Raw genomic sequence first — 25868 nt, 5'->3', positions numbered from 1 at the left:
AAGCAGGGCTAATCAGAATCTTTTTTGGGGTATACAAAAATTCTGGGGGTAGGGAACAAGTTTAGATTTATAGAAAGTTACAAGCACCATACAAAGAACCTTTTATTCCCCGGAACCATTTGAGAATAAGTTGATAAATTGCTCTATCATGTACACTTCACGTACTCTCCATGTACACTTCAGTGCATATTTCCTACACGTAAGGATGTTCTACTACATCAACTATCAAAACCAGGAAATTAATGCTGATTCCTCACTACCATTGACTCCACAGATCCCATTCAAGTTTCACCAAGCATCCCAATAATGTCCTTTAGAGCAAAAGAATCCGTTCAGAGCCACACTTCACTTGTATTTACTTTCATGACACTTTAGTCCCTTCAATCTGGAACAGTTCCTTCATCTTTCCTCAACTACCATGACCTTGACCCCTATGTAGATTACCAACCAGTTGTTTTATAAGTTGTTCCTCAATCTGGGTATGTCTGATGTGTCCTTATGATAGATTCAGATTATGCATCCTTGGCAGGAATATTACGGGCAGGCAGCAGTGTTCTTTTCATGGCATCCTCTCAGGTGGTGCAATTTTGACTTGTCCCATTTCTGGTGATGTTCCCTTTGTCACTTAATCAAGGTGCTGTTGGCCACATCTCTCCACTGTGAAGTTACTCTTTTCCTCTTTGTAATTAATAAGTATTTTGTGACAATGTAAATATCCCATTTCTCATTATTTGTTTATGTCACTATGGACTCATTGCTTTCTGTTTTATCCAAGGGGTTATAACATCTTACTCTCATTTATTTTGATGCTCAGATGACCTCAGATTAGGCCAGTGGGAGCTTCCAGTCAGCTGTTGGCTCTTTTTGCCCTGTCCCCCTCATTCTTTAAGTGCCTGCTTGCTTTCTGGTTTAATAAGATGTTTTAGGTTCATCTTGTACTTTCCCAGCCTTGGTCTTGGAATCAGCCATTTCTCTATGGAGTTCTAAATCCATTTTATAGAGTACATTTAAGAAACCAAGCTCTATGCTCTAGATGTGCTCTTTGTGATTGGGGACACACTCTCTTTATATTAAAAACCATGAGTTTGTGTCTGTTTGGAAGTTATATCATGGACCCTGAAACAGATCTGTATCTGGAGTTACAACTTCTCAGACCATGTAAACCTGGAGCTGCTGGGAACCATCTAACCACTGCTGAGTAAGATCCGGTTGGGGAATGAAGTCAAGGAGAGGCAAGTGGATCTGAGAGATAGAGAGACATAGGGTCCCAAGACACTGTTAGATCTAGATGTGCCCAGGTCCCTTGAATTTCTTGGTAATATGAGCCAACATGTTTCTTTTTGTTTAAAGCTAGTATGAAGCAGTTCCCTTATAATGCAGGAGACCCAATCAATATACTAACTAGGTTATGAGTGACTAATCTGTAACTTTATGGTATGGGATCTAGGCTCCAGCCTTCAAGGTTTGTTCCCCTCCAGTGTTGGGGAATAAGGGGGACTATCGCTGCCTGCTCCCCCATCCATCAATGCTTGAGCCTTGACTACATTGTTATATGGCTCCTGACAGTCCCTTGCTGCTCCACATGGCCCTCTCTCCTGTCCCTGCTAGCCTCCCTGGAAATGATACTGTACCGTCTCACAGAGGCAGTGTGGGGAGGGCCATCGGCAGCTCTGTGGGTCTGTCCCAAGGATGGACACTGGTTGCTCTTTAATGTCCCACAGCAAAGACTAGGCAGCAGTGGTGCTAGTGCCTCATTCTTTAAGTGCCTCCTTGCTTTCTGGTTTAATGGAAACTTGTTGACAGCAGGAGGGAACCTCAAGGTTGGAGAAAAACACTTGAACCTGGAAGCTAATGATGACTGTTCCTGGGGAGGCCTCGCCAAAGTCCCACCCTCAGCCCTGCTGCTAGCTTCTTTCACTCTTCTGGGTATCTGCCCTTTCTCCTCTTCTCCAGATACAGAGGTAGAGCCTCTAACCTCTCTGCTTTGGATCCACATTCTCTGCCTGTAGATTTGCCCTTTTCTAGGATGACTGGCTGAGGGACTGGATGGCTGCTTCCAGAAACAAAACTACTCCTCCCAGGACAAGCTAGGAGAATCCAGGTGTCTGTAGCCATATGTGACTAAAGCCTGAGGTTTCCCTCACCCTCTGGAATGACATCACGAGTCTCAGTATAATAGTCCAGGGGTGCTCAGCACTCCCAACACAGTCCTGAAGGCTTCTGTCACCAACAGGAAATGAAGACATGCCTCAGCATCTTGCCTGAAAATATGGGCCTGACCCCTGTACAGAAAGCACTCCACTGTGCACACGCACACACTCACACACATATGTAAATACTCTTTTCCTAAGAACAATTTTCAAAGGAGTGCAATCCATATCTATATGTCAAGTGGGGTAGGGTGGGGGTCTGTTCCTAAAGAAAATGCCATGCAGCAAAATTCCCATCTGTGCACCTGTGGCTGCCCTGGTCCTCTACAGAATACGATCTGGTCTAACCCCTGGTCAGCTAAGGCTCATAGAAGTGTTTCTCCCAAAACAAGAGGAGCCTGTGCCCCAAAGGCTAATTTTAAGACTTTTCCTCCCCCCACAGAGAGAACAAGGAAGCTTTAGAGTTAGTAATTTTTTCCCCCCTAAGAAAAAGTTTCAAAAGTCTCAGTTAAATGCCTTAGACAAAGTTCAAGGGCAAAACAGCTGGTCTTCCCAGGGTACCTGCCCCTCCTGTCCCCTCCATATATCTCTGCACGTAGGAAGCTGTGCCCAGCCCAGCCCTGCTTGGGGGGAAAGGAGAGGAGGGAGAGAGTGCACCCTCCTCTCCAGGGTGAACCCCAGGGCCTCAGGTCTCAGCGCCTCTGTTCGCTGTTTCCCCGATCTACCGCCTCCCGTGTCAGGCTCTGCTGAAGGGCGGTACTGATTCTCAGATGCCAAAGGAGGCTCAGGACGAAGTAACCCAGGGTCACGCAGTTAGCGACAGGCTGAGCTGGGATTCCAACCCAGGGCTGACTGACCCCAGAGCCTAGGGCTCTTCGGTTGAACCAGCAGCCTTTCCTGCAGCTGATGTCGGAGTCTGTAAGGCTCCTCACCCAGGCAGCCCACAGTGCCCTCGGTTGTTCCCTGAAGGAAGCCTCCTTTGGTTAGCCTGACTTCTCCCTTGCTGTCCCCCTTGCCTGTTTCTCTCCCCAGAGCAGAACCACTCCTGGCCTGGCAGCCGCAGGCCCTTCTGACCATACCCACCTCTTGGCTCTGTCTCCCCCCAAGCAAGAGCTCTGGCCTCATGGCCAGGAGTTTCAGATGAAGCCTCCATCCCAGGCCTTCCGCTGCTCTCACCTTGTTTCTCAGCACTGGCTCCTCTCCACCTCCACCAAGAGTCCCCCTGGTCCTGCTCTGCACTGCTGTGGCCCCAGGCTTGCTGTGGCTTTCTCCTCTACCTCAGCCGTTACACATCCTTGGGCCTCTAATTCTGTCTAATTCACTAATCTAAATTCCTCTAAAATTTTCTAATTTATGTAAATCATATAATTCAACTGTTTTTTCCATTTGCTCTGTTGTAGGTTCCCAAAGCCCCCACTGTGAGCATGTCCTACAGAGGTGATGGTTTCTGTCTATCCAGGGCAATGGCAAGTTCTCAGGCCTGCAAGTTGGCCCTGAACTCTGCCTTGGCCTCTTACCAACTCTGTGGCTCTCAGGGAGTTGCTGACCCTCTTCAAATCAGTTTCTGGGTCCTTGTGAAGATTAAGATAGATGTTTCATTCATTCCATAAATATTTGCTTTTTTGATGAATGTAAGCATCAGGCATTGCAGCCCTCCCTTCAGTTTTGTAGTTGACAGTCAGGCAGGTCAGGCACCTAGTGTGAGCGCCCAACACTCACGAGGTGCTCGGTAAGTGTGTGGTCCCTCCTCCCTCTCCAGATGGGAAGGGATCTCTATATTTATTGCACTGGAATATTTGCCATTTCCCTGCAGTTTCCCAGGAACAAGCAGTCTCTCGTGGGCTTTGCAAATGAGCACATCTCTCCACAGATGGCAGACCTCAGATCAAAGAAGTACACTGTGTGTACAAAGTTACATGGCAGGCTGGTGGGTGGGTGCCCAGGATGGTGCCACATGGAGTTGGAAGACTGTTTCCCCTCTCCTCCCTGTCCTCTTCTGTCCTGCTTGGATAGTCCCAGGCCTTGCTTCTCCTGATCCGCCCTCTTGCCCTCTCCACCATGGTGTGCCTACTTTTTTCCAGCTTACACCTGCTCAAGTCAAAAAGAGAATTAGTTAACATGTACCTGGGAAGCCCAAGGGCAGTTCAGGCATGACTGGCTCCAGAGCTCAAACAAGGTCTTCAAGGAGCTCTCAGTCTTAGGTCTCTTGTTTGCTTCCCTCTCTCCCTCTTTGCTGGTTTGAGTCCCCAGCTGACTTTCAGGTGGCAAGAAAGATGTCCCAGCTCCAATTCTGTTTCCTACTCACTTAGCACTTCTGTATGAAAGACTATCTTTCCCAGTAGATTCAGCGTAAAACTCCAGGGAAGGCCCTGCTTGATCACCTGGTCTGTTCCAGAACCAGCGGCTGTGGCTGTGAGGATGGCTGTTCTTATGGGGCATGTGTCTACCTTTGGGGGTGGGCATGAGGAAGGGGCAGGGCCAGCTCACCAGAACCTCAAAGAATGAATTTCCTACTGGGAAGAGGGGTGTGTTGCCAAAAAGGGGGAGGGCTGTGGCACAGATGAAAACAGGAGGATTGGCCAGTGAAGCCTTCACTTCCAGGCCTCACAGTACTATACCCACAGCTGCTGGCGAGGCCTCTGCCTCTTGTTTGGAGAAGCTGCAGGGAGAAAAGCACATGGTTGCTGAGGTCAAGTAGATCTGGGAGCAAACTCTACTTCTGCACCCAGAACTTTGATTATGGAACTCTGTGACATGAATCAAATTCCTCAGCCCATTGGAAGCTCAGTTTCCTCGCCTATAAAATGGGGATACCAGTTCCTCCGTCACAGACTTTGACAGTGTAATAAGCCAACCACTAAGTCCAGCACTTGGCATGGAGAAGATAATCGATCTACATCTGATCTCCCGGCTTTTGTTTCCTGACCTCCAGATTGGCTTCTGGGTCCTAGCTCCTGAACCCAGACTGGGTCTGTCTGTACTTTGGGGGGCCTACCCGCTTCTCCTGCCTGGATGGAATTCACAGAGGGGCTCATGCTGATGAAGGCGCATGTGGTTTTGTGTGTATTTGCTGTTTCCATCTTCATGAAAAATGTGCAGGTTTTACACTGTCACAGAACAAACAGAACCTTGACATACGGACCTCTATTTATGTGCCTGGTCTAATTAATCATGTTTCATGTTCCATCATCTTTCTATTGCTAAGAATGCTATGTTTCTCAGGGCCCTTCCCTCTCTCCCTCCAGTCCTCCTTTCTCCCTTAGTGCTCACTTTGTGCCAGGCTCTGCTCGATGCTGGGGACCTGGTGGTGAACAATACAGACATTGCCCTACCTCCACCAAGTTTACAGGGGATTATAAATGATTACTGTCATTTAAGTACAATTATGGCAAGTGCTAAAAAGAAGGAAGGCACAGGGTTGTGAGAAAGCAGTTTGGAATTGTCTGAGGGTATCCTGAAGGGCTTCCCGGAGGAGGTGACATTTGAGCTGAGCTCCTTAAAATACGTGGGGATATCCAGTGAAGGAACTGGTTGTGGAGTTGAATATGAATCTCTTCACCTAGTAGTCTCTTAGTTGGTCTCCCTGCATCTGTCTCTGAGCCATACAGTGGCTCCCCATGACACAGTGCTTGACAAAACATGTTGCCTGTGGAAAAGGCTTCCTTGCTCCCACGTGTGCCCTGATGGGAGAACTGGAGGAGGGCTGACTAGAAGCAGTGCCTCCTGGTGATGGCCTTCCCTAGTTGGTTCTGAATTGGGAGAAGGGACAAACATCAGGGGGGCGGGCAGTTACCACTCAGGTCCAGGCCAATTGGGGCTGGCTGCTGCAGGGGCTGCGGTCGGCCTTCCTGGGCCATTGCTGCAGGCCGTGGGGCAGAGTTCTGGTTTTATGGATGGCCCTGCCATCAACTGTTAATATATTCAGTCTGTTTCACACCAGACTTCTGTAGCCTTCTACCTGCTTTTACCTGCTCACCAGCCCCTGCCTATGGCTGCCCACCGCGCTCAGTGCAAACTCCAGTCTCCACAGTGGCTGGCCTTCGGGCCTCCTGAGAAGTCCCCACATGCCCACCCTGTTCCTGTCAGAGGCACCGCATGTGTGCTGTTCCCTCACATGCACTACGGTGTGGTTTTTCAGTTTGGGGATCATTTATTGACTTTACACCGTGCGCGATGAGATTTAGCCTTGCATCTTCCCCTTCCCCTCCATCACACACTACCTCTCTGCCCATCTTCTGAGTACCATTATATTCTAATTTTGCTTGGGTTGATATTCAGTACTGCTGTGGTTATGACAGTGGACATGTTATTCACAGCTGAATGCAAGGGTAGCAAATGACGATTGCTTTTCCTGTCCTGCACTGTTTTGTTTTCTCTGGAGTTCACTGGTCCCTCGTTTTTCTGTTTGGTTGCTTTTAGTTTCACTAAATCCTTTTCCACCAGCTCATCAGCTTTTCAGCTTCCAATATTTTATAGCTGTTGTGCCCTCCCCTGGAGAGAAAAAAATCCCTTTACTGTAGTTCTAGCAGATTTGAGGGAGAGCATAAAGTTAAATGCAAATATTTCCATTCCAGTCCATAGCTTGTCTTTTCAAAATTTCTTAAAAGTATCTTTGGAGATTCAAATATTTTGAATTTTGAAAGAGCCAAATTTATCAACTTTTTTTTTTATTAAGTCATATTGGGATATACATATATATATGTTTTAAGTCTAGCCAAAAGGATTTGCTACTGTGGGGGGAAAGAAAGGAATCAAGAATGACTCCAGTGGTTTTGGCTGAGCTAGTGGCAGGATGGTGTTGCCATCGTCTGAGATGGGGGAAGACTGTGGGGGCAGCAAGCTGTGGGGTGGGGATCAGGAGCTGCGTTTCGGACACACTGAGTTTGAATTTTTCTGTCAGAAATCCACGTGGAGATGAGGAGAGGCAGGTGGAAGCTGGACCTCAGGGGCGAGATCAGCTTATGGATGAGATGGCGGAGTGAGCCGGGCAGGAATGGAGGACCAACACCTGCCCCAGGCCTCTGCAGACCCAGGAGGGAAGCTGAGGAATAGCCAGGGAGATGCAGTTAATCTTTCCAAACTTCGGCTTCCTTATAATAACTAGGGATTAGCAGTTAATAGCACTTTGCTCATCAGGCGTTCATGAGGGTCCTGGACTATGCATTAAAGGCGCTCAGAACAGTGCCTGGTACATAGTAAGTGCTTAGAATATGTTAGCTAAAAATAAGCAGCTTATCTCTGACCCTTCAAAAGAATTGCTAAACTTGGTGTAGGGGAGCCCAACCCCATCAGGTTGTCTGGACACTTGTCACCCAGGGCTGGCCCAGGCTCTGCGATGACCTGGCAGGTTTGTGCAACAGGCTTGGCTCCCAAAGGGGAGGCCTAGACACCCTCAGGGACAGGGCCTGGCTGAAGACTGTGATTAAGGAGGGTGAGTGTTGCAAGTCCATGTTATTGTGCTGTTAAACAGAAACATGACCTCATTGTATGCTCCTGAGCTGTAAAGCCCTCTCAGACGCTCAGGGCACAGGGTAGATGCAGGCAGGCTTGCTGCATTTCAGCCTCTGTCAAATGAGGATAACAGCTGCAAGTATAATTGTAGGAACTAAAATGTTCAGCAGTCCCCTCCCCTCCCGGGTACTAACCCATGCACCTCACTCTAGTCCCATCTAGGAGAATAAGAATGACAGTAGGAGACGACAACAGACTCTTTTCAAATGGCGGCATTTTAGGGATCACAGTTATCAGAGTCAGTGTTTTGTTTATGGGTGGGCAGAGGTGGTAGAAGGGAACTTCCCCAAGTCTTTTGCCTTTTGTCTGGACTTGGTGAGCGCTGTCTCTATTTCCAGTTAGACAAGTCCTCTCAGGAGAGTAAATCCATCTTGAGAAAGATCTTTACATTAATGAAATTGCCTAATTCGACTCAACAATGAACCACAAACCTTCTGGAGCATATTGTGCTGTAAGCAAAGGTCCTTCCCTCCGAGTGCCCCCAGTCCAGTGCGGAGGGCAGATGAGGAAACAGTGTTTCAAGGCGGGTCTCTCATGATGCCGGGGAGAGCGCTTGAGGACTCTGGCAGCATGGAAGAAGCGAGCAGGTCCAGCCTGAAGGTGAGGGAGGGATTCCAGGAAGAGGAGGCCCCTGACTCCTGAGTGGAGAGTTGGACTGTACGAGTAAAAGGTGAGTGGTCTCTAGGCAAACAGTAATTTGAAGGTCCTTTGGCTTGTCATTTGATACATCCAGGGACCAAGGGTACATTTCTAGTTACTCTGTGAATGTTGGGGCAACACTTAATTTCTCTGGATTTAAACCCAGGAGCCACCATCCACATCTGGAAGATATGGAGTTCAAGCAAGCTAATATAACTGAAAGGACCCTGAGGAGTTTCAAGAACAATGGATCAATAGGAATGTAATGCATTTTATTGCCATTAATTATATTATAGATGTGGGAATTATCTCTTGGCACTCAGATCCCCGGAATGTTTGAACCTGGGATGGAATGTGTGCTGGATGACTTTGAGGTCACTTGAACCATCTGAGTGAATTCTGTTTCCTGCCAGGACCCTACCTGATACAGAGGGAAACTTTCCCTTCTTCCACCCTCCCTGCCTTTCTCTCTCTCTCTCATTTTTTCATGAAGGGAGATATTAGAATGTGTGCAAATGAGAATAACAGGAAAGAAATGGTGAAAATGGAGATGCAGAGAAAAGCAGGATGTTTGCTAGAGGGGAGGCCTCATGCCTGCTGGAAGGGATGGATGGGCCCAGAAACAGAGCGGAAGGTAGCTGGCTGTAGGCTGGAGCGGGATGCCCCTTCTATGATTGCAGGAGGGGGGACAGGAAGCACAGACCTAGGGCTGGTAGATTTGGTCTCAGGGCTTCTAGTTTCTCAATGAAGCATGAGCCAAGAACATCAGCTGAGCCATGCAGGGCAGTTTGTAGGAGAGCTAGAACGGTGTATGGAATGGCCATCTCTGGGAACAGGAAAGTGAACTTTCTAGGAAAGGTTGGTAGGCTTGCCAGGCATGAGCACTGCCAATTTGAAGTTTGTGGTCGTGAATTTAAAGAGCGACCGGTCAGCGGGTCTGTGTGCTTTTCTTCAGCATCATTCAGCTGCTCTGGCACAATGGAGAAGGTGCAGGTTTGGTTCTTATGAGGGCTCGGACTCAGCCAGATTCATGTGCTGGAAAGTTAGGGGCAAGTTAATTGAGGGGATTCATTAGGAAGTGATAGTCATGATGGAGCACGGCATCTACATGGGGTAGGGAGGGAAGGAAGGCCTGAACAGGTGATGCTGGAAAAGGTGATGATGCAAATGGATGAGAGGTTTTGATGAAGCACAGGGGTGGAGAGGAAGGGGCAGTCAAAGTGACTGGGAGACTGGTACGAGAAACCACAGGTGGGGAGCGTGTGTGCCCCCTGATGGCTTCAGAAGGGCAAGGATTTGAAAATAGAGGAGGGAAAATGGTTTGGAAGAGGTAATTGGGAGCAAAGCTCAATTTACCCACATCACTCCCTGTTTTCACATCAGCCCCCGGCCCTCCTTGGGCCAGTTTCTCCCTACATCTTGCAGAGCACTTCTGTCTAGCCAGGTTGTCTGAAAAAGCCCATGACAACTGGTTTCAGGGTTGAGAAGTTTCCTCTTAGCTCCTTCTTGTGACCTGACCCAGAGCTGGATCTGAGCACACGGCACAGGGGGTGGTGGAATCTTCTGGAATGAGCACCTATGGCCACACAGGCATCAGTATCCCTAGAAAGAGGCCCTGGTTTCCTCACCTGTAAAATGCAGTCCTTCATTTCTTTGTTCAAATGCAAAGCAGGCCCACCTACTTTATTTCCTGCCCCCTCTCAGCTGCCCTGGAGGGAGAAATTATACTCATTTTCGCAGATGAGGAAATACAACCTCAGAGAGGTGAACAGCTTTCCCAAGGTCATATGGAGTCTATTTGAGTTCAAGAAACTTACTACCCAGTCAGGGAGACAAGTAGGGAAAGAACCCAAACTATGTGACATGTGCAAAGTTCTTTGAGAAAATGGAAATTAGAAAGATTAATTCTGTTTTTTTTGGCAGGGAGGCATGCAAGCTGCATCTATAGGGTGAGTAGAAATGCAGGTTGGGGAGACGGGAGGAAGGACTGTGGGCAGAAGTGACAGCCTGAGAGCAAAGGCATGGTGACATGACCCTCCTTCCTGTGACCCAAGATTGCCGAGCACAAGCAGTGAGGACCCGTAGGTTCCTAACCATGTCTGCAGCCCTGGGGGTTCATGGACACCCTTTAGGGGGGCCCACAAACAACCTGAAGTTGTACCCCAATTATAAGCATATATGTATTATTCTTTTCTGGAAGGATACTTTTTATTTTCATCAGATTCTTAACTTGGGACATTGACTCACGAAAGCTTTGGGTGGCAGAGGAGCTTGGAGAGGTGGGCAGGGCCTGGGAATAAAGGACCTCATAGGCCTTGTTCCAGGAATTCCTACTTTACTCTGAGGTCAACGGGGAACCCATGAGGTTTTCTCGCTGGAGTGCAACATGGCCTAAAGAAGACAACCTGGGTTCCTGTGAACTTGAATCAAAGGAAAGTCCCTTTATAAACTATAAAGTGACGCACTGTTTACTGCTCTATTCCCAGAGCCTAGCCCAGTGCTGAACACTTAGCAGGGGCTTAGCTCATTGCTGAATGAATGAACGAATGAGCACAGTTGTATGAATGATAATGGAGTTCATTTCTCCAAAGTGACTCCACTATTTCCTGGACAATTTAACTGAAGGTGAAATGCAGGAAACCAAAACACCATTGCACTGCCTTAGGTTCTGAGGGAGGAGGGAATTGGGGTAGAGGGGAGGTGGCACCCAAGGGTTTGGCCACACCTGACTGCAGGGGAGGCTCCTCCCACAGTGCCCAGCAGTGCCTTGAGAGGAGCAGGGGCTACACGGCCTGGGTGGCCCAGATCCTGCCCCTGCCTACCATCCATTTCCCATGTGGTGGCCAGAGGGGTCTTTAAAAACACTTAAGTTGCAAGAACTGTGGCTTTCTTTCCATGTACTTGGCTATGCTTCTAAAACTTTACCATACATTTGTGTCATATGGGGATCTTGTTAAAATCCAGGCTGTGATTCAGTTGATCTGGGTTGGGGCTTGAGACTGCATTTCTAACAAGCTCCCAGGCAATGCAGTAATCTTGGACCACATTAGGAATAACAGAGACTTAAGAGAAAAATCCAAACTTCCTGCCCATGTCCTACTTTATCTGGACCCTGCCCAGCAATCCCATGTCATCACTAACCGGTTTTCTTTCTCATCATGCGGTAGCCACACTGGCCTTCATTCTATTCCTGTAGTGTGCCAAGTTGCTCCTGCCTCAGGGCCTTTGCATATGGTGTTCCCATTGCCTAGAACGCCTCTTCCTGGGGGTACCACATGACTTGCTCCTTTTCTTTATCTAGACCTTGGTTCAATGCTTGGCCAGAGTATTTCCCTGACCCCTTTGTCCAATGAAGCCCCTCATACCCTGGGACTTGCCGTCACTCTGCTTTTTCCTCACTCACCACTCTTGCTCTTCGTCTTTGAATTTATTTTGGTGATATATTTGCTGACATGTTAATTTCCTGTCTCGACTTTCACACACATGAATAAGGACTTGGTTTCCTTCACTTGGCCTATCCCAGAGCCTGGCACGTGGTAGGTACCTTCTCCATGTGTGTTGGCTCTGTACGTGTACATGCTTGCATGGCTGCAGTGGTGTTGAGATGCCTGCAGCAGGGTTCAAGCTGTGTGGACACTAATAGAGGTGCCCGAGGCAGAGCGGAGGGAGGGAGGAAGGAAGGAGCAAGTTTTCTGTCCTGAGAATGCCACAGAAAACATCTCAAGAACCTGGAGATAAAATTGAACCTAAGAACAACACATAATAGATGACCTCATCTCATTAGAAGAGATTCATTCTGGAAGGTGGGGAGGAAAATAAGTAACATTAGTGAACTAAGACATTTGGAGCACTGCCTGCACAGAGGATTTATCAAATAAATAAAGATATGGTGAATCCTTATTCGGGACCATCACTCTGCATGATTATCTTTGTGCATCCTCACAACACATAACCTCTATCTTGCAAATGAGGATCAGCAACATCAGCAACACCTGAAAACTTGTTAGAGATGAAATTCTCCAGCCCCATCTTCAGCCTACTGAGCAGAAATGCTGAGGTCCATCACTCTGTGTATCAGCAAGCCCTCCAGAAGATTTTGATATACACTCAAGTCTGAGAACCACTGTTACAGTTTGTCTTTCAGAGCATTAATTACCCTGCTGCATCGGGGTGGGGTGGGGTTAAGGCAAGTCAGGGTTGGGGCTTCACCCACACAGTGTGGGGCATCCTCTTATAAACTGAGGACTTGATCTGTGATTCATAGTGGGAAGGGTCAGGAGTTGGAGAGGAAGCCCCCAGGGTTTCAGAAAAATCTCTAGATGAGAGCTTAGTTTGCAAAAACACATTTTAAAGTTATCATAGGTTTGCTTTTTAGACCGGATATTCAGTATATTGTGAAATTTCAAATGACATTAAAGGAAGGTGTAATATAAACTGCCACCCAGTACTGCCACCCTGTATGTGGCATTCAGGCAAGATAATAATGTTTGGACCATACCTCCTGTTCAATTCTCATTTTCCAAACAACAACAAAAGTGTATTTTGAGAGAGACAGAGACTGCTAAAGTGCCTAGGCCTGAGCTGGCCAGAAAGATAGGAGAAACTCAGCCAAGAACTGCCTAAAAACTCGTGAAATGGGTTGCACAACTTTAGGGAGCCCCCCCTGTGTGCCAGCCACTGTATTTGGCTCTGTGAAGAGAATAAAAGGCAAATTAGCCAGCCACTTCTGCAGCCAAGGAGCTTAAGAGAAAAGTCAGAGGAGAGGTGTTTCTTCTGGTTGACAGACATTGGAGGTGTGGATGTGTGGGACCTGTGATCAGAGTCTTGGCTTTTCAGTTTAGCTGGGTAACGGAGCACATGTGAACACATAGGAGGTGAGAGGGGAAGGGAGGGGATGGGTTGGGGTTTGAATGCTGAGTTTGGAGGCACAGAAAGGCCCAGACAACTACCAGTCTAGTAGCAGTATTGTACCCATGCCCTCTGCAGGGTCTGGGGTGACACTACGTAGATCTGAGGCTGGATACTGTTAACATTTTTCCAGAGACTACGTGTGCCAGTAATCAGTCTAGGTGCTCTGTATGTACATTAACTCATTCTTCGTATGAACCCTATGAGATAGGTACTATTATCACCCCATTTTTACTGATGACGAACCTCAAGGCACTCAGAGGTGAGCTAACTTTGCCCAAAGTCACACAGCTAGGCAGTGGTAGAGTATGAATTGAACCCAGGCTGTCTGCTCCCAGCGCTCCCTAGAGCATGACAAATCAGCGTGCTGCCAGAGCATCCGGGCTGGCCTGCTGGACTGGGATAGTGGAGGATGGGGCACTTATTAGGTGGGAATATAGGATTCAGAAGTAAGCCCTGAGGTCTTTCTCCAAGCCTGAGCCTTCCCTTTGACGTAGGCAATCTAGAGTCCAGTGCTTCGTGAAACAGCTCAGGGCAAGTACTTTAGGCCCCTTCCCACTAGATGGCGGCCCCTAAATCCACACAGAAATTCTAGAACCTCCACCGTCCCCATCTTTCAGGGTTGGGCTGTGGCTGAATTGAATAGTTGCAAGATGCACCCCTCCTCCGGTCAGGTGTCCACTGACCGCCCCTTGCCCCACCCCAGCCGGGGATCGGTGAGCCCCAGGCCGGAGGAGGAAAGCTGGGAGGAGGGGCCAGGAGAAGAGGCTCCCCAGACTCTGGGCGCCCGGGGTAGCAGCCGGCACGGAGCAGCCACTCTGGCGGCGCGGAGGCGGGGCGCTCCCGCCCAGCCAGCTACCAAGAGGAAGGCCGGGACCACTAGGCGCGGGCAGAGCCGCGAGGGCGCGGGCAGAGCGGTAGGTGCTCTGTGAGGACTACAAGTCCCAGCATGCCCAGCTGCCGTGGCCCGGCCCCCGCCGCCGCTTAAAGGCTCCGGGAGCCGCAGCCGTCGGGTCGCCGCGGCTTTCGCTTTGCCGCCGCGGCTGGGCGGGAGAGAGCTGCGGGCTCGGCGGCCGGCTTTCCTCGCGCCCCTGCTCCCATAGCACCGAGGGGCGCTCGTCGCCCGGCCCTGCCCGCTCGCGGATTCCCTTCTGAGGCGCCCTCGGGCTCCCTGTCTCAGCCACCCCGCGGCCCCGTTGCCGAGGCATGGACAGAGCGGCGCTGCGCGCGGCGGCGATGGGGGAGAAGAAGGAGGGCCGCCGCGGCGGCGGCGGCGCGGCGGCCGCGGATAGGGGCGCCGGTGCCGCGGCCAGCCGGGCGCTGCAGCAGTGCGGGCAGCTCCAGAAGCTCATTGACATCTCCATTGGCAGCCTGCGCAGGCTGCGCACCAAGTGTGCCGTGTCCACCCAGCAGGAGATCCGGACCCTGGAGGTAAGGGGGCCGCGGCGCCAGGGGGTCGGAACCCGAGCTGGGCGCTAGGACACAGAGGTCGGCGGCCGGGAAGCAGCCCCCAGCATCTTCCACGCTACCTCAGTCACTGTTTCCCAGATGCATCCTTGAGCCGGGGTCGCTCCCTTTGAGGCTTCCTCTTCTCTCTTCTGGCTGCTGCGGCAGCTTGAGGACCCAGGACCAGCCTCTCACCTTGGGCGGGATTTGCGGGGAGGGGTGGAGTGGGAACGAGATGGAGCATCGAGGAGCCCGTGGGCTGGGTGGGCTCGCGCGGACGTCGCCTGCCTCCCCACCTCCGCCTCCACCCCATCTCCAGTTTGCGGGGCCGCAGGACTCATTCTCCCACCGAGTCGCGCGCTGGACTTTTCCCTGTGTGACTGAGCCGAGCAACCGTGGGCCGGGTGCCGTGGCGGGGGTGGGGGCAGGTTCCCCTGAAGGGTGAGCACGGGCCCACCGCCCGCTGCCTTGCCCTCAGTCCGCAGGCTCCGTCTTGTCCCTTCCTTTCCTCTCCTCCAGGTTGTCTGCCGGTTTTCAAAAAGCATTTGCTGAAACTGCATTTTTTCAGCAGTTCACTGCTGAAAGTGTAATTTCCCACCGATTCCCCCCATTCCTCCCCAAACATTGGATTTGATTTAGGAAGGATTGTTCTGGGGAACCAAAGCCTTTGGTGGGAAGATGACACCATTTAAGGGGTTCTGGTGGAGACAGCCTCTAGTGTGAAGCAAGATATGCCACAGGCCCTCTTCTCTCAAATTATAGCCGGAAAGTGCAGTATTAAAAGGATCTGGAGCAACCAGCAAAACGGTTGTTGTATTCTCAGAAGGGGGCGTCTCCCACTCCCCAAACACAATGGAGGGTAACTAGTGTCTTCCCAATTTGCTTTTGTCCAGAGACTGGGGAAGGCTGTGAAATTCCAGGGACCAGGGGATAGCTGCTCAGTCTTGAGGAAGGGGGTGTCTTTCCACCTTGCATTGTCACATCTGGCCTTCTGCAGATCTGGGGATGTTTCGTTTCATTAGAACCTTAATTTCTCATTCCCCTGTCCCCCCAAATTGCTAATTGCCTCTGCCAGCTGTCATAGGGCCAGCCAGTGATTTGTAGTAATTATGAGACCCAATCCTCCCTCTTCCGTGCACACCACAAGCCTGAATCTCTGATCCAAAATGTTTTGGGGGTGACTTCTCTCCTTCAGTTTTCTTTTCTTAAAAGCTGCAAACTCAGGGACGTTGGAAGCATTCAATCAGTGCTGGCTATTATTATTTTTGTTACAGTTGCTATAGCAGTTCTGACCAGACTTTGCATAAAAAGCAAACCAACTAACAAAACCCCCCACAGCTGTCCCTTCTGCATGCATGCTGCTGTTTTCTAAGTGGTGAGAGACCTTGGTTTCTTGAACACAGCCGAGAGTGTTTGCCCAGCAAAGTTCAGTTTTTAAACCGACACAATAGGGGGCCTCTGTGGCTTAGTTCCGGGAGGAGGGTTTGTCGTCCAGCATGTGTCTGGTTAGGCTGCTCTGTTATCAGGATGAGAAAACATTCTCTGTGCTCGGATTGTCCCCATGTGACTCTGAAGTGCTCCTGGTTTGCACGATGGATATAGGAGAACCGTTTGTTTTTCGTTTGCTGGAAATGGCTTTACCCTCTAGGTGTCCTGACTTCCAAAGTAACTTATTCTGACCAAGGTATGATATCATGACACCACAGAGCATCTAGCTGTTTAGGTCTTTGACTTGGGTTTATTCAGTGGCCTCCCTTCTGAGTGTTTATTGGCTGTTTGTCTCTGGCAGCTGGAAACTCAACTGAAGGTCCAAAGGGGATTTGCAGTGTAAACAGGAGCCAGTACCCTGCTCCCTGCCTCTGAAGTGTGATGTGGATTTGGGTCCACCCCACTCCCTGGAAAGGCAGGGTCTGGGTTGTGTTTGGGGATGAGATTTTAAACCTCTGGAGCTGGTTCCCTGGGGCTGCCACTAGCTAGTGTAGATGAATCACTTCATCCTGTAGGCCTCAGCCTCCTAACCTGAACAGGAAGATTGGAGTGATCATTACAGGCTCTTGCAGCTGCAAATTCTGTGGGTTTGTTGAAGGGCCTCAGTTGGTTTGAATCAAATTTTTGTTATACATGTCTCTTTTTAAGAATGGTGCTAAAATCCAGATTGACCAAACTGATAACTTTTGGGGGAGGTGTATTTATTACTCAAAGAATCCTGATGACAGTGTGACAGATGGAAAGCCCACAACTTTAAATTTGGGTCTGCAGTCTGTCTGCATGACTTAGGGCAAGTCTCATGACTTTTGATTCTCAAGCTTCCAAATCTGTAAAATGGGGATGAGACTGTATAGCCCTGCAATGTTGCTGTGGAGTCTGTAAGTCCGTGTCTTACTACTGTACTAAAAGATTTGCTTATAAACTTTTCCTTAGTGAGGCTCCAGTGGCATTCATGCCACAGGCCACCTTTAGGGGATGGTACCTTCATATAGCTGGCTGTTATCTCCTAGAGGTGGGTGACTCAGGCCAGCAGACAATCCCAGCAGCATGTGGTGAGGTCAGACAGGGCAGTGATGATGTCCATTCTGACTTTCCGTCCTATTCTGCAGGCTCCTCTCACATACCAAGCCAGGGCCCTGAGAGACCGTGCTTACAACATTGGATTCCTGGCTTTTGAAGAAGGGTACGAGCAGAGGACAGGCTTGTGTAACTGCACCAAACGTCTCCCAGAATCTTGGGAACCCCAGCCCACTCTGGCCCTCCTTGAATCAGCAGTTAGTGGGAGAGTCAGCACATGAGATGCCCCTGGAAGTCCCTGACCTGGGCCCAGCTGCTGGTGCCCGGGATGGCAGGTTGTGATGGTGTGCGTGTCTGTCTGCCCTGTGGTGACTGTTCTCTGTACAGTGGTCCAGTTTGGGTACAAAAGAGTGGGAGGAGCCAAGGTTTAATGTTTGCCTCCTAGCTGCCAGCCTGTGCTGGACCCTTCTCAGTCTCCTAAGATTTTTCTAGAAATTAACCAGCCTTCATCACATACATTTTTTTCTCTGCATGGGAAGGGACAGAAACAAAATCTGAACCCAGAGTCTAACTAAATCTGTAACCAGAAATTGTGAGTCTGTTTCATCCTAGCAAAATGTGGTGCCCTGTCTCCATCAGACCCTCCTACGGGTCTGAACTCCACTGAGGCAAGATAGAATGTTCTCATTCCCCAGATGTGCTCACACAGGGACCCCTGGTTGGCCTCACAGCTGGGCCTGGAGCTCCATGCCAGTTCATTTATTTATTTCTTCATCATCTGTAGGCTGAGTCTGTGCTGGGTGCTGGGTAGACAGTGGTGCCTCATGAAGGCTCATGTTTAGTGGATATTGTAACTTTCCTGCCAGCCTACAAGTACTTTCCAGAATAGGCCATGCCACACCAAGTCTTCCTACCCTCTGCTCTTAGAGAGAGAAATCCCTTCTAAGCAAACTGACCTTGAGCAAGGGGTCCCCAGAGGACCTAGTACACAGGCCTTGATGGGACGGTCCACTCCAGAGCTGTGGCCGGCACAGTCTCTGTACTCTGGCCACTTCCCTGAGGAGTTGTTCTGGAGCCAGGAGGCAACAGGGGGAGGGCCTGCTGCTATGGAAGATCAGGGGGGCTTGCCCTTCACCCGGCTTAGCTGCGGCAGGTCAGAGGTCTGCTGTGTGGAGGACACGAGGTCTCCTTGGGGTCCCCTCTCCCGGCCCCCTATCTGGATAGTGGAAGTGCTGGGAAGGGAGGGGGTGCCACATGTCCTCGCAGACCAGGTGTTTGGGGCTTGCGTGGATATATCTTCACTCGGTAAGTCTTCAGTTATAACTGGCTTGCCTGCTGAGCTTCTAGCTGCAGCCACACTGGCAGGGACTCAGAGGTAGGTAGGATATGCTCCTGGTCTTTGCGGACACTTTCTGTCTAATGGGGAGCCAGGTGGGTGAACAGGAGTGACTCCAGGAACATGGTCTGCTGAGTGCTTAGGAATTGGGAATATGACCGAAGGGTTGGCCACTCTAACCTCTTAGTTTTATGAGAAATATTCCCAGCGTCTTGGTGGTGACTTGTCCCGAGTCATACGTCTCTGGCAGAACTGAGAGTGAAACTTGGTTTCCCTTTCCCCACCCAGCCATGGCCTCAGAGCGTGGCATTTCTCTCTTCTGCTGCCCCACCATAGTTTAACCTCCTGCCGGAGGGTTTCACCTCCCAGCCACCATAAAGGGCTGCAGAGATGGGTCACTGTCCCCTTTAGTGTCTGCTTTCACCTAGGCAACTTTTTCCCTGGTGAAACTCACCACCAGTGCTCCCTGGAGGCAGCCTGGAAGGGGACCTGCAGATTCCTGAGGCTGGGGCAGGCTGGGCATTGTTGCAGGGAGGCCTTAACACACCTGCAGCCCGGGTTAGTGTAAATGCCAGGGGGCTGCTGGACTGCTGCCTGGGGGCAAGGATGGGAATGGCGTCTGTCCCCTGTGGGTTGGCTCAAAATCCAGGAAAGCTGCATTCCCCACCACAAGTATTCTGGACTGCCTGTTGGCTGTGGTCTGGAGAGGGACTGCAAAGGCCCTGGTCCTTGGTGGCAGCTTCTGCAGTGGGAGGGACATAGCAAAGCCTGCCACCAGTTCTCTGTAAGCTGGGCTTTCTAGAAAAGACGTCCTTTCAGAATTGGCTGATTGGAGTCTTTTTTTACATTCAGTTCAAAGGGAAAGCTGTGTAGGTGCCTTGGAGGTTGTGGGGATGACGTTTGAGCATAGTGAGGGCGGACATAGATGAATAACATTCTTGGCCACCTGTTCTGTGCAGAATACTCTGCTAGGCCCTGGGCATATGTTGACCCATTTAATGCTCACAAGGACCTCCTGAGGTTTTATGCCCACTTTGCAGGTAAGGATATTGTGGCTCAGAGGGATTAAAAGGCTAAGTTAGTAGATGCTTGAACCTGTCTTGACTGGGTTCAGAGCCTAAGTTCTGAACTTTGCAACTGCCTCTAGCAACTGTGGTGGGGGGTTTCCAGTCAGGGTCATGGCTGCTGAGCCCCAGGTAGTGGCCAGTAAACAAAAAGGGCTAGTCCAGGGGTATGTGGGTGCTCAGTTCCAGATGACTGAGCCTACTGGTGGCCACCCCAGGCTGTGCAGCCTCTGAGCTCAGGCCTGGGGCTGCTTCCCTCAAATGCAGCCCAGCACATCCTCAAAGACAGGTCTCTGCCAGCAACCTATGGTGCAACCAGCTCTGTGTTGGTGCCATTCTGAGAAACGAGAATCCACCTAGAGATCAACTTACTCATAATTTTTTTAATGGATACTTGCCTTATTCTTTCTGAATAACTCTTCTGATAAATATATTCATTAACTTTCTACTTTTATAAAAGTATTTAAAAAATACTCATAATGACCTATGTTCACTATAAAAAGGAGACAGATGAACAAAATTGAAAAATCACCCACGATGCCACCTCTCGGTGTTAATCCTCATTAACATTTTGCTGTATATTCCTGTAGTGTTTTTATCCTCTGCATGTGCATGCAAATGTACACATATTTCTTTGTGGAGCATACTGTCTACATTGCCTTACAAGTCTTCTGTCTACGTCTGTACATGTAGATATGCATCATCATTGTTAGTGGCTGTGCTGTGTGGTCATACCGTCAGTTCACCCAGCCAGTCCTCCCATGTTGGCCATTCAGGCTGTTTCAAGTCCTGCTGTCATAAACCATACTGCAATGAGTCTCTTCCTAGAAGTGGAATTTGCTGGGTAGGAACACGTGTAATATCAATCCTATTCTTTAAAATCTTCAGGACATAATATATTGCCCCATCCCCAGCAATAATGCCAGGATTCATAAAATGGCAGCCTTTGTGCATTTACCCCTTTGCCATTGCATCTGTATCCACCTTGAAGGCAAAGAGTATAACCTGGAGGCAGGTCATGTTCCCTATGTTCTCGGTTAGGTGTCATGAATTATGGGTTCTAGTTTTATGGTTGCTTGTGGCAGAGGTTCTGAGTTCTGTCTTAAGGATTATGGGTTCTAGTTTTGTGGTTGCCTGGTGCAAAGTGGGGGTCTCCTGGGCCAACCACTAGAAGAGGGACTGCCTAGCCCATAGGCAGTGCATAGCCATACAGTTTAGGTCTTCACTTCACCTGCGGCAAAGTTCATGAAAGGCTCCTCACTGAACAGTAGAGTTATTTTCTTCACCAACTGAAAATAATAATCAGAGAGCTATTTAAGTGCCTTGGCTCTGGGGCTGATTTGGTAGAGTCCTAGATTTGTAAGGTAAGAGGGCATCAGAAGATTTTTGGGGTTTCATCTGGCCCACCCCTCTCATCTTGCAGGTGAGGAAGCTGAAGGTCCAAATGGGGAAGTGACTTGCCAGGAACCCTCATTAGAGAATGACTTAAAGGATGGAGAAGGGACAGGGGTACTCAGCTGGGAGTCAGACCTGGGGGCTCCTGCCCTAGAGTGAGACATCACACCACCTTGGCTGACAGCAAGCAGCAGCCTGCCGATCACCTTCCTATGATGGTGGGGGCCTTGGCCTCAAGGAGTTCCCTGCAGAGGAAGCAAATGGATTTGAATTCTCAGCCCCATCTCAATGTCTTGGGGACCTTGGGGACTGGAGAGATTCCTGGGGAGCAGTCTGGGGTGTTGTGTTTGAGGGGCCTTTTTTGAAAGCCAGCATACTCAATGCACTGGCCCAGCCTCAATAGACTGTCTGAGTCTTTGAACCTGACTGTGTACATCCTTCCACTGAAAGATCCCCTGGGACTTGGGTGTGTAAACCTTTATTCCTATAGGACCTAGTGTCTGTCTTAAATTTGTGCAGATTCTGCATTCTATATCTCCATACATTGTTGTTGGTTTTAAAGTGAAGATAATGTTATAAATGGTTTATGATCACTTCTAGAAGATACCACCTTTTAATCCAGTATCTTTGTGTTCACCATGGCCTTTCTCCCCCATTCCAGACCCCGGGTGGAGATGCAAGGATATATTCTGGGGACAGATGTTGGGATCAAAAAATGCTTTGTCATTTATTCCCAGGCATGAGTGTTTTTCGTCTGCATTGAAGAAAATTCTCAATTCAACTGCCACCACATATAAAACCTATATGTTTATTTACATCTGTATTTCTCTGTTATCCTGGCCTTGGTGGGCGGCAGTGTGTTTTAACTGAGTAGATTGCTTTTCAAAATAATGGAGCTGAAGTCGTCCTGTTTGCTTGCCATTTGTCCCCCTCCCTCTTTCATTTTCCACCCTCAGAATAATTGCAAGAGTTAATTAAGACTTGTGTTTAAAATTTAAAAAAAGGCAAAGAAAGCATAATGCAGTGTATAGAAGAGACCAGCTATGCTGAGGAAACTTTTCACATGGAACACCAACTATACACTTGAATCTGCAGCCTATTGATCATTAAGATTTTGCTTTCTGCAAATCTAATGAGATAAGCTGCTTTTAGAATGGTAGGCATTCTTTGACATGGCACCTGGAGGTTTTCAGTCCCAATTTAGCCAATTATTTTGGATTTGGTTTTGATATGGATAAGCAGGACCAGCTTTGCTCATGGTGCAGTTTTGCTAGCTGGAAAAAAAATTACAAGTCATATTTATCAAGTGACCTTAGCATTCTCAGTCATTGGGTACTCTCTTGAGGATCCCCTCACCCCTGCCTGGGACTCCCGAAAGGGCTTAAGACAGCCTTTCCCATACTATATTCTGCCAGGTGCTCGTGTTGGAAGAGGGCTTCAGATCATTGGGAATGTGCCCCATCAGCCATCTCCCTCCTGGACATTCCTGATGATGAAGATTAATGATTTAAAGGCTTTGAGAAGTCCTGCAACAAGGGTTCCCAAACTTGTTTGTCCAGGGAACACAGTTTATTCCATTGAACACAGTTGAAGAAATACTGCCTTAAGCCATGAACAGGGAAAGAGACAAATTGTAGGCTTAGTTTTAGCTACTGCTGTTTTATGTTTTATGTTTTATGTTTTTATGATACTGAGGTCACACATGAAGTTCCAGTTAAGATCAAGCTAGTGACACCATAGACTAAGCAAGCCATGCGAGGTTACCTTTTGCTAAGGGAGATAGTGTGTGTTCTGGGCACCACACTAGCATTTAAAGATAGATTTCACTTAATCCTTCCAGCAAGACGAGGTGAACATGCCTGGAGAGGTTTGTGCGCCTGGAGTCCTTGTGTCTTGCCTCCTCTTGGCCCTGAGTGCTAGTTAGGCTGGTGCCAAGGGCATGCTCACTCAGGGTCTAGTAGGAACCTCCTGACCCTGCTGGTGGGCAGGAACGGTCCCAGAGAAATGCAGATGGCTGTGGGTGTGTTTGAGCGTCAGGCTGCTGAGGGCAGGGGAAGGGCTGGGCTGCAGACAAGGAATGCTTTTTAAAACAAAAAAGGAAACGCTGGCTCAGAATGGAAAGGAAAGGAAGCAGCTTCCTGTTTCTGGTCTGGCTTTTTGAAAAGAGGAGCTCTCTCTAGCCCCTTGGCCAATGAGGCCTGGGCTGGCTGGGGCCACTGTAGGTATGATGGACCGGTGGCTCCCACACCGCTGCCTGAGGTCTCAGAAACACAGTACTAGTTTCACCCCTTCTCACTTTCTCCAGGTAACTGACTGAATGTTGAGTGGTTTCCAAAATGAATACCTGTGTATGTTACAAAATGGATATTTCATAATATCTGACATTTACTTTTACTTAGAGCTTACTCCACGCCTACCCCCCTTGTTAAGAGTTTTATGTGGCATTTTACTCCTCACAACAACTTTGTCAGGAAGGTCCTGTTGTTATTCCCATTTTACAGGTGAAGGAACTGAGGCACAGAGAAGTTAAGTGACTTGTCCAGAGATACACAACCGAGGAGAGACCAAGCTGTGACTGAAACCCAAACAGTCTTAATTACCTGCCTGTACTGCCTGACTTGCATTTGCAAATGCCTTTCCCTTCCAGCTGGAAAATCTGTTAGCAAAGGATAATTACTTAAGGCTTTGATGGCCTTTGTCTGGGATCGGGAGGGCAGCCCCAAAGCCTGGTCAGGTCCTGATGATTTTTATGTGAAATGTCTACATCTGAGTTCACATTTTTAAAAACTCTGTCATGGAAATGTTCAAACATATTCAAAAATAGAGAAAATGGTATGATGAACCCCCATGTAGCAATCCCGCAGTTTCAGCAATAACCAGCTCTGGCCAGTCCTCAGTCACCTATGGCATTTACACACCAAGTAACCTGGTCTTGACAATGGTGGCACCACGTGGTCAGCCTTAAGGAAACAGAGTGACCCCGGAGGTCTTCTAGTCCACCCCTCTGCCTCCAGGCAGAGAGCTGTACCTACCCCAGCAGGCTGGGAGGAATCTCTATACCTTTTCCTTAAAATGACCTCTGCAGTTTCCCCCGAAGCTTGTCTGGCGTGTGGCAGCCTTTAGAGAGCGGGGAGGCCACCCCACTCTCTAAGCCAATCTCCTGCTGCATCTGAAACCTGCTCTCCATCGTTGGAGTCAAGAATGGCACATCTCCTTCCTTATTCCCACAGCCCTGCCCGAGACTGACATGAGTGGCTTTAACAGGAGGCGGTCCACCAGACCCTGCAGAGGTGCCTCATGATGGTCCCTGCTTCCAGTCCACTCTTCTCCCTGGCTCTAGGATCTCTTCCTCTACCTTTTCTCTTGCTCTGTCCACGCATCAGGACACGTGTGTATTTCAAATGACATTTGTTGAGTGCCACTGCATGTGGGCCCTGGGAGAAGAGCCGAGAATAGGCAGGTGTCCAGCAAACCCTTATCTCGGTGTCCCGGTTGGGAAACGGGGTCCAGCACCCGCTGAGGGGCCGCCTTGCTTCTCATGGTTCCTCCCTCACGGCTCTGCGCAGTCCTTCCCATGGCCTGGTCTTGCTGAGCCCTCTCATTTCTTCTCACCGTGGTCTTTTATCCTCAACAGACGCTGTTTGCTTTCTTGTTTTTGGTTTGCTTTGCTTTTTGCTGTGTTCTTCCAAGTGTTTCTCAGGTGCTGTGTCACTGTTGACTAGCTGCTTCACATCCCTGAGTTCTGGCCTCCTGAACATAATTGTGGTGTCGTTGCAGGGAAGGATGGTCTCAAGCACTAAGTAGGACATTGAGGGGCACAGTGAGGACTCCGGGTATGCAGGGGCTCTGCTGGGAGAAGGCCATGTTCACATCCGGGCTCTATTCTTTGCCAGCTTTGGGACTGGGGGCAAATTCTGAACCTGTTTTCTTGTTAATGAAAAAGGGGATAAGAATAGGTTTGTCTTTATTTTTATTAAAGAATAGGTTTATTTTAGATTCTGGTGAGGAGCTGCTGAGATACAGAAGATGTATTGGACAGTGTCTGGTACTTGGAAGGTATTCAGTGTTTTTTAAACCCTTCCCAGCATTATTCTCAAAAGCTTTCCTGTGTTTCCCTATTATCTTCCTTTTTGGTAATTTTAATTGCTGCATGACATTCCATGCCATGGATATGTTGTAATTTGCCAAAGCATTTCCCCTGTTATTGGACATTCGGGTTGTTTCCAGATTTCTGCTGTTATAGACAGTGTGACTGGAATCATCTTTGTATAGGGACCTCTTTATTTTTGTCCCTATTCTGAGTTCATTTCCTTGGGATAATTCCCAGGAATGGAACTCCTGGGTCAAAGAGCAGGGCTATTTTTTGTGATGGGAGTTGCTAAACTATTCTCCATTTTATGTTTTTTGAATGATAGCCATTTAAAAAAATGTACACCCAGGTGAATATCCCATATTTCTTTGCAATCTTCTTTGGCCTCTGTGCCTTTCTTCTTCTCCCCCCGACCTTTTTTTGGGGGAGGCAGGGGAACTTATTAAATTATTCTCCATCTTTCTTTTTTTTGAACAATTATAATTGACAGATAAAATTGTAAGCTATTTAAAGTGTTCAAATCATTCCCCATCTTGAATTTGCTACTTATTTCTCTCTTCTGTCCATTTATTCAATGACTATTTATTGAGCATCTCCTGTGTGCCAGGCACTATTTCAGGTACTAGGAAAAGGGCAGTGAAAAAGACAGAGCGGTACCTTTAATGGAAAGAAAAAGATAAAAAACAAGCCAACAGACAGAGAAAAGTAGCCTGAGAAAAAGAAAACTAGAAATGGGTCGGAATGATGGGGGTGGGGAGAAGGTTGCTACTTTAGATTGGGTGGCCAGGAAAGGCTTCCTTCTGAGAGAAGGGGATGTTTCATCT

The 25868-nt window shown here is 48.9% G+C and overlaps 1 protein-coding gene across 2 annotated transcripts in view; it reads left to right on the top strand.

Moving 5' to 3' along the window:
* Window positions 1-14128: 14128 nt before the first annotated feature.
* The window catches only part of LOC130683445 (kinase suppressor of Ras 1-like), a 77681-nt gene continuing 65941 nt past the window's right edge, over window positions 14129-25868 (top strand). Inside the window, exon 1 of one of the 2 annotated variants that reach the window (XM_057500884.1) lies at window positions 14129-14639. In XM_057500884.1, the coding sequence (XP_057356867.1) occupies window positions 14415-14639 (225 nt within the window). In that variant the 5' untranslated portion in view covers window positions 14129-14414. The remainder of the gene's footprint in view (window positions 14640-25868) is intronic. The other variant, XM_057500883.1, reaches the window with a different exon arrangement.

This window comes from Manis pentadactyla, chromosome 4 (assembly GCF_030020395.1).
Source record: "Manis pentadactyla isolate mManPen7 chromosome 4, mManPen7.hap1, whole genome shotgun sequence".
In the NCBI taxonomy this organism is placed as follows: Eukaryota; Metazoa; Chordata; class Mammalia; order Pholidota; family Manidae; genus Manis; species Manis pentadactyla.
Note: the sequence above shows the minus strand (reverse complement) of the source record. Positions and strands in the feature narration are given on the sequence as shown.